Source organism: Triticum dicoccoides, chromosome 4A (assembly GCF_002162155.2).
Source record: "Triticum dicoccoides isolate Atlit2015 ecotype Zavitan chromosome 4A, WEW_v2.0, whole genome shotgun sequence".
NCBI lineage: Eukaryota > Viridiplantae > Streptophyta > Magnoliopsida > Poales > Poaceae > Triticum > Triticum dicoccoides.
The window spans coordinates 604,580,555-604,589,673 of NC_041386.1; the positions used below are offsets into that span (position 1 = coordinate 604,580,555).

A 9,119-nucleotide genomic window follows, 5' to 3' on the forward strand; every position below is an offset into this window, starting at 1 on the left:
TAAACACATACGAATAGCAGAACATAAAGTCTAAAAGGAGAACGTTCGTTTACATTGTATGCCCGAGTCTGTAAAGAGAACGTAACTCTATGTTCCATGTATAAGAACATAAATTTATGTCGCAAGTCTGTATCACATAGGGCAAGTTTGAAACTTGTTAGGAGACGTTTTAGCATCAATCTCTTCAAGATAAGTCGGGTATTGATGTTGACCAACATCTGGTCAGGGTCGCGACGTGTTGGGAAAGTTTAGTAGGCCGTGTTGAACGCGGCGTCGGCTCTTTGAGCCCTATATGATCCGAATAAAACTCAGAAAAGTTGTGCGTTGGAGCAGCCCAAAACTCATTTGTGTTTGTTCTTGTTGTTTGATCTCGTGCCTACAACCTCTCGATACGATCCATAAGCCAACATCTGATAGCCTCAACTGTGTCCTGTAAATGAATCTTGATGAAAAATGACTCTATTCATGCCAGGGAGATACACAACCAATATGGCAACAGAGTGCCTATAACATGACCTGCAGTATAGACTATAGACTCGCATTTTAAGGTGCATGCTGAGTCTACAGTCACTTCGAGGAAAACAACGGTACAGTACTGGTCAGAATTTACACACTATCAATAATGTACTATTGCCTAAATAGTTCGTAGAAGCAATGACAAATGCTAGAACCGATATGAAAATAGTCATAAATCTAAAGGTGCACTAAAATTGAACCTTAAAGTGTCATATGCGATTTCTATATGGGAAAGTAGTGGCTGCACCCACTTTCGGTGCACCCACGGTGCACCTACGCAATAAAACATATCAAAACATTTAGAAAAAATCTGAAACTTCGTGGAAATGATCATCAACATTGCTGGCGTCGGATCTGGGTGCCTCTGCCCAGATCCGGGAGGTGGCGGCGGCGGATGCCCTTGGGGGTGGCCGACGGCCGGGCTCAGGTGGTGGCGTGGCGGCTGGCAGCTCGGCTGCTCCGTGTGGGGGGCGGGGTGCTGGCCGGCTCTGGCCAGGGCGCGGCGGCGCGCATGTGGTGGAGGTGGCGGCGCAGATGTGGTGGTGCATGGGGCGGCGCAGGTGGAGCGACCGGTGCGCTGGCCAATTGCTGGGGAGCGACGCGGGGAGCGACGCGGTGCTTAATGGCCGGCTCAGTTCTCTTCTTCTACCCTACGAGGGTGCTTCTGCACATTTTTTCTTACCAGGGTATCTACGAAATTGCTGTGCGTACGATTTTTGTATGACGTGATCTCGCCCATCCACGAACTGCAACCATTGCCCTTGAACAGTCCTGAGGTGAAGTGGTGGGATAACATATTTCAGGACGACGCATATACGTGTTGAGTTTGGCATATGGCGTCCGATTTTGCGGCCTTGGTCCTGCTCCGTTGTACAATTTTCGACGACGACGACGACGATGATGTACACGTAAATAAATATTCATCTCACAATATATATGGAACTTCTGTGTATATGCTTCACTGGAAATGAACCAATATTCATGCTTGCCTATCACAAGAATTGCTTTTCTTTAATTGGTTTTATTTATTCAACGCTGAGATTGCAAATTTGGATAACAGGAATGGTGCAACACAACATCTGCAGAAAATAGAAACAAATCACCGAGTGGTTTCTTGTAGGAAAGTGCAAATAACTAGCACAGGCTGACAATCAGTGAAGATAATGTAGTTGTTTGTATATGTAACAACAGACAGAATGAACAACAATACTCTGAATCCCATTGGCCGGCAAAAGAAGGGGAAAAAAAGTAAAGAGCATAATAAAACCAGATTGGAGCACAGTTATTTGACCAAGCAGGCACAATCGATCCTCGAAAATGTATGAGTGCTTCAGCAGAATCTGACAATTAATAAAGAAACAAAAGAATTCACATTAGACAGTAAACTCTACATTTTATTTTCGGTAAGAACAAGCAACTTAAATTTGCAATTAGCTAGAATTAACGGGCATGGATTGATATCGATCAAGCGTCGCTTCGCTTGCATCAAGTGAGTAAACAATTACCAACAAATTCATAGATAGATGTAAGTGGGAGAATATATATGTACCTAGCTATGAGGCTTGAGGTTGAGGTGGAAAACAGAAGGCGTAGTGGCGCCGAACAGTAGGTGCATCAGCGGTCATCTCGATGGGGCGGCCCTGCACATCCCCAAGCTCGTAGTGGGCCATGAGCAGCCAGATGAAGGTGAGGAGCTCCCCTCCTTTGGCTAGCAGCGTGGCATGCATCTCCGGCCGCGACTTGCTGGCCGCATGGAGGAGCACACCTACCCATGCCTCTTGGAGCTCCAACAGATGCGCCTCTGCGCACTCCCCCGGTGGCTCCGGCATATCGATAAAAGCCAATGCTGAAACTGCCTGAACCATCATGTCATTATCCGCACCGAAGATTACATAGAGGGATGCTACTAACTGGTCTACTCCGCTATCGCTGCTGATGGTCGGCAGCATTTTAGGGTGCGTGAGCAAAAGATAAAGCATATACTGGGATATCATCCGGCATACACGGACCGAAGCATCGCTAGACTCACTGTCCATAGCAGTGCCAGTGCGTACATACCTACTCAACAGTATCTCTGTGAATAAATGGAGCCCGATAATGGAGGGACAATCAAAACCGGAATGATGCCGCTTCACAATCTTCTGTAGGAACGGACCAAGATTTTCCAATTGCCCGGCCTGGGGGCTACCTTCTTGGCGATGGCGATACTGAGCAATCCTTCGGACGACGCATCTCATGATCTGCTCATCCACCTGCACAAACTTGGTGTCCAGCAGTTTACTGATCCACAACTTTTGCTCTCCCGTCCTGAAAAACATATTCACCAGTTTCCTTGACTGCCCCAAATAGTCTAGGATGTTGTACTGACCCATGGAGTTTGACCACCTTTTCCTTGGACACCTAGTACGTATACACCATTTAACAACGGAGCCAAGGAAGCTACAATTCCGAGTCTTTTTCCATAGCCATGCCCAAGTCCCAGGTGACCTCATGATGATACATACTGAGGAAACTTCAAGAGAGAAACCACCGAAAAACAGACCATAGGTAATTGCAGTGTCAACAAAATTGTACTGCCGCCTCTCTTTGTTTCTTACTACATAAAAGAATAGCACAAAAGCAGCCAGGAAGGAAAGATGCGAGATGCACCGAAGGATGGTGCAACCCCACGTCCGAAGCACCAGGGCCTTAGTATAGATATCATCAAACATTACGCTGAGTTCAATCTCCATGATCCAGAATAACTTGGTTGAAAAGTCTGGGCGTAAATTACCTATATGCCAAAAGTCAGTGGGCAACCTAAAGCCAGTAAAAAAACAACGCATAGCATTTGTTGAAACCAAGGCAAACATAACAGGGTCAGAAGAGGTAGCAAAGCGCAATTCCGAAACAGAAGCATGACCATCCGAGTCCCTGATGTTTGTCAGGCTGCCACACCACAAAGCCCATGTTCTCTCCCCATACTTGATAGTGCCAGTGACAAACAAAAGGATGCTAGGAGCAAGAAGTTGCATGTTAGGACCGCCGTCGAATGACTTCCAAAAGATATACAGGGTAAGGGACACTTGGACAACAAGGTTCAACAAATGCCTCCGCCAGAGACTGTTGTCCTCGATGGCAAAAGCAGTGATGGTGTCTTGTCCACCAAGATGTATGAGGAGAAAGGGCGCCCAGAGAAAAAACAGGTGATGAGTGGAAACCTCTTGTCGTGTGATGAGGCCTAGGACATAAGCGGCTACCAAGTCTGCTCCCAAATAAGCTAGCCAGATTGATGACCTCAGTACACAGTTTCTGATACGCCGCCGGAGGCCGCCGGCAAAGAAGAGAAAGAACTGTAGTGTGAAGCTAAAAAGCACTAGTAGTTGGATCTCCCACTCATTGAACAGCTGCACCAAGCTTTTCATTGCTAAGTGGTTTCCCCCTCTCATTGATGCCCTTGCCTAATATTGTTGTAATATAATACATATATCAGTGTGGATTAATAATAATAACAAATTTTCAACTTGCAAATAACACAGCAATTAAACCTTAAGAGTGCAAACAAAACCCACACGAAATCAACAATACAGAGTCGGGTCAAAAATACTACTCCCTTCGATCCATATTACTTGTCGATCAAACGGATGTATCTAGACGTATTCCAGTGCTAGATACATCTGTTTGAGCGACAAGTAATATGGATTAGAGGGAGTAATGATAATAACATAGAGGTATATCAATACATATGGGCGTAGTACTTAAATTATACTTCCTCTGTAAACAAATATAAGAGCGTTTAGATCACTATTTTACTGATCTAAACGCTCTCATATTTCTTTACAGAGGGAGTACTTATTTAACTAAAATTCTGCATGAAAGGTTCATTGGGATCCCTAGGAGATAAAATATACTGTTGTATTATCTTATCTATGATCATATAAGCGTGCTGTAAGAGAAGTCTTCAAAATTATTCATATACGAAGTTAGTACACACACTCTAATCCTATAACTAGAAGCACCATCAGAAAAATAATGTACGAGGCCATGCTAATGCACATATATAAACAACTAATTCAAGACATGTTGTCCAGAACTAGGAACAGTCATTGAATTTGGGTGAACTAATCAAAAAGAATTTGTGCATACCTTAGAATAGACGTACGGACGCTTTGAGACAACTATACGTTGCAAGATTTCTCTATCTTCTTGTGGCATACCTTGTGAAAACTTGATTGAGCTCTGATATATAGAGCTAGCGCAAGACCATCCAGGTCTCTCTTTCTCTTTATTCCTTGCTTGTACAATGCCAAAGTAGCAAAAGAATACAGAAGCATTGGATTTGGGGGATACGTTTCTTGCAATCAGAGCAAAGGGTATAAACTAAAGATATATATGCTGTTCTTGGTTCATTTCTTCAGTTTTGAGGGATCTTAGTTGGAAAAAGTTGAAGGTCCTGGACTATCAGACTTTTCATCATTACCCTATTTTTGTCTCGTTTGTTTTACCCTGTAGCTACATTAAGCTGCATCATTTTAAAGATAATAGCCAGGTAACCCGTGCACCATAGATCATCGACAAGGCTGATGTCGATAGGCACAAGCTAGCTAATTGGCGACGTTGAACGAGCATTTGGAGACCATAAGATAGCTGTCGATCGGCTACAAGTCCTGGGTAAGGACATGCTTAGTGTAGCCTTACAAATTGATTTTAGTGAGACAATATAAAGACAATCGAAGAAACTATTTACTGAAGCTGTATGCATGCACACGCTACCTCATGTGCGCATCCTGAAGGCTATGGCGCACAAGCTGCACATGCATGTCTAAGCAAAATCACGGGGCATCGTTCGGGTAGTCCACAGGGGAAAGACACTTGAACCATCCTACAAAAATCATATAACACTGCAAAAATTTCAAAATAAAACATGATTAAACTTGAGGGAAGGATTTGGAAAAGAACAGCTTCCAGACGACATAGGCATGCCTTCCAATGAGGAAGGGATTCAAAGTATGTCACCTAGCCAGATGAAGACACATGACCCTTAAGGGAAAAATAGAGTAAATTTACATCCAAGATTTGCGGATGTCCTCTTTTGAGAGATAAAGCGAATTAATTTAGAGTCCGCTCTCTAAAAATGTGCGCAACACGACCTATGCACTTTGCTGTGATCACCATCATGGGAGGAGTGAAGTTTAATTTTTAATTCACACCCACTCAGTGCATTTAAGGACCATCCAAACTTAAAATTCAAGTGAGATTTCAAATTTGGCTACCCCAATAGCCAAAGTACATGCACTCTCAATATGAGATGCAAAATCAACTAAAATTTTAATTAAAAACCTCTCCTCCAATGAACATTCTCGCTTACAAGTAAAACAATACTACCAATTGTGAACTAGGTTCATTTTACTTGCAAAAAAAACTAGGTTCATATCTCCTTAACAGCCCATATAAGTTTTTTTTTTGAAAGAACGCAGGAGAGCTGCACATTTCATTAAGAGGAACGGCGAAAGAAAGGCCAACTGTACAGAACAGGAGGGGAAAAACCCAAAAAGAGAAGAAAGAAAAAATCGAGAGGGTACAAAGCAACTACTCTCGCGTCATCAAATGCCGACCTCCTGCCAGCGCCCAGGCAGTCCTCTCTCCGGAAGAGGATTGATGAAGGTGAAAGTTCAACATTCCGGAAGATGCGATCATTTCGCACTCGCCAAATCTCCCAGAGCATCAGCAACACCAAGGAGCGCACCCTCTTTGTCGTGGCCGGGGCGGCGGAGAGCTCGTTGAGCCACTCTTCGATGGTGGCATTTCGCCTCCATGACGCTGGCGAGAGAGCCGGATGGCTGAAACAGCCAATATAAGTGAGATGTGCAATACATGCCACATTTTAGCGGAGTCCATGAGTGCGTCAAGACTTGGCCTCAGTCAAACACACAGTAGTAAACCGTATAAGGGATCCTCTGCAGTTGCACACACAGCAGGATGCATGGTCGCTGCCGTGTGGATGTGACCTCACGTGTCAAGCCACGATATGCAAACCTTTGAAACTCAAACCTAAAGTGAACACTTACTCTTACAATCACTTCCTACTTAATCGGTCAAACTGGTCCACTCAAGTCAAAACTGGAAAAGGGAGGACAGATTAGGGTGAGTCGGTCCCAATTAAACCTGCCATCATATGGGTCTAACACTTAAATTACGTTTCCAAATTCTGCATGAAAGGCTGATTGGAATCGCTAGGAGATAAAGTATATTGTTGTATTATCTTATCTATGGTCATATAAGCAGGGTGTCAGCGAAGTATCGAAATTTATTCTTCCACAGAAGTTAGTACATACTACTTTTCATACTCTAGTTATATAACTAGAAGCACCGCGAGAAGAAGAATGTAAAGAGTTCGTGCTAGTGCACATCTAGAAACAGCGAATCCAAGATATGTTGTCCATCTAGGAACACAGTCATGGAATACAGATAAGCTAATCAAAGGAATGTGTGCATACCTCAGAAAAGATGGGGGCTTTGAGACAACTACACTTTGCAAGATTTCTCTATCTTATAGTGGCATACCTTGTCAAAACTTAATTGTGTTCTGATATATAGAGATAGCTAGAGCATCAAGGTCTGTCCCTCTTTATTGTTTTCTTGTACCATGCCAAAGTAGCAGAAGAGTAAAGAAGCACTGAATCTGGAGGATACGTTCCTTGCAATCAGAGCAAAGAACATAAACAAAAGATAGATTTGCTTTTCTTGGTTCACTGCTTTAGTTTTGAGCGATCTTAGTGAATCAAGTTGAAGGTCCTGGACTATATGACTGTTTAACATTACCTTATTTTGGACTCGTTGTTTATACTGTAGCTACGTTAAGCCACACCATTTTGAAGGTACTAGCCATGTAACACATGCACCGCAGGTCATTGAGGTTGACGTTAGGCACAAGCTAGCTAATAGGCGAACTTGAAGGCGCATTTGGAGACCATAAGATAGCTGTTACCGAAAAAGGGTTTCCCCCTGCTTTGTATACAAAGCAACCAACCGAACCATACAGGAATAGGGCCCAGTTCTTTTGCCAGAATCTCAGGATTCTCCCAGAATCCAACTCCTACCCAGCTTTTCCCAGACTCTTTGAGTCCCATTTGTTTTACAATCCTAGCTAATTAGATCCTAACTAGATAGGACTGTAAAATAAATGAGGCCCAAAGATTCTGGAAGAAGCTGGATAGGAGTCGGATTCTGGGAGAATCCCCATATTCTGGCAAAAGAACTGGGCCTAGGTGCTGGGGCGGAAGCATCACAGTCACGCCCAAAAGAAACGACAGAGAAAGAGCAAAAGAAATAAATGCCGACAATGGCGGATCAACAAAAACGAAGAAGCCTCGCGATTGCTGCGCCCACCGGGATCTTCCACTAGGCCCCAAGATTCTGAAGCGCGAGCACCTATCAACACCTCCAAGAAGGATCGCGACGATGACGACGCTCCTGCCAAGGGTTTTCCCCAGTACATGACGAGGCGAAAGGAAGGGTAGCCCCCGACACCCTCCCGGAAGGTCAGGTGGCACCCACAGGCGCCACCGCCGGTGTCGGCCACGCCGACAGGGGTTTCCCTCGATCCCAACCCGCACCTCGGGCATTCCGGATCCAGCCACCAAACCAACCACCACCCTGCGCAACCGCGGTCATGAGGCCCCCATGCCGTCTCACCACGGCACCGCGAAGTGAGGACAGCGCGGCGAAGAATCAGAGCCGGGACTAGGGCATCAGCACCGTCGGCACGCGGGAGGACCCCACCTCCACCGTCCGCGACGGTAGCTGTCCAGACGCAATAGCAGGAGCACACCAGGCCCGTGGGCCCACAGGCCCGGCCGAGCCCTCATGGGCCCGTAAAGCTCCCGTCCTCGCGCGGCTGCCGGCACGCCGTCGACGCCGACGCCCCATATCCGAGCCGCTCCTCCTCCTCACCGCGCCGCAGACAACGAGGCCACGCTGGGGGGCCGGCCCGCTAGGACCCAGATGGGGCCTGCCGGGCCCAGATCTGGGTCGGGTTCATGACGTCAGCCACCCGGCACCACCACATCGCCCCGCCGCCAAGGAGCGGCGCCGACACCACGCCTGCCGACGGGCCGCCGGACCGCAGCCAAGCCGGGCTGCACCGCCGCCGCCTCCCTGCCCCGGGAAGGGAGCACGCGTGCGCGGGGACGAGAAGGCCCGCCGCCGCTGGTACCACCCGGGCCAGCGCCGACGGCGGTGGGGGAGACGGGGGAGGAGGGGGCCCGCTAGAGAGGATCTCGAGCTCCGCCCCGGCCACCCCCCGGGGAGGCGGCGCGAGGAGCATCTGGACGGGGGAAGGGAGAGGGAGGAAGGGGACAGAGGCGGGGCGCGAGGCCGGCGGCGACGGGAGTGCCGGCGGCAGCATGAGGGGAATGGGCGGAACCCTAGCTACCTGGTCGCCGGAGTGGGAGGTTCTCTCTCTATCAAAGGGTAACTGTTAGTCATAGGCCACTGCAATAAGATAGCCACTACTAGGAAAAGGCATGCTAGTGGCGCACCAGTTTTGCCTTCTAATGGCGCATTACTGGTGCGCCACTCGCATCACGCCATTAGAATTAAATTCTAATGGCGCACGCCTGGTG

At 47.0% G+C, this 9,119-nt stretch overlaps 1 protein-coding gene across 1 annotated transcript; it reads right to left on the reverse strand.

The window, feature by feature from the left end:
* Positions 1 to 1,537: 1,537 nt before the first annotated feature.
* Positions 1,538 to 4,688, reverse strand: LOC119287243. Its single transcript, XM_037566766.1, has 3 exons — positions 4,642 to 4,688; positions 2,066 to 3,956; positions 1,538 to 1,856 (listed from the first exon to the last, which is right to left on the reverse strand). The coding sequence occupies exon 2, from the start codon at positions 3,942 to 3,944 to the stop codon at positions 2,070 to 2,072; it is 1,875 nt and encodes a 624-aa protein (XP_037422663.1). The 5' UTR covers positions 3,945 to 3,956; positions 4,642 to 4,688; the 3' UTR covers positions 1,538 to 1,856; positions 2,066 to 2,069.
* Positions 4,689 to 9,119: the final 4,431 nt, after the last annotated feature.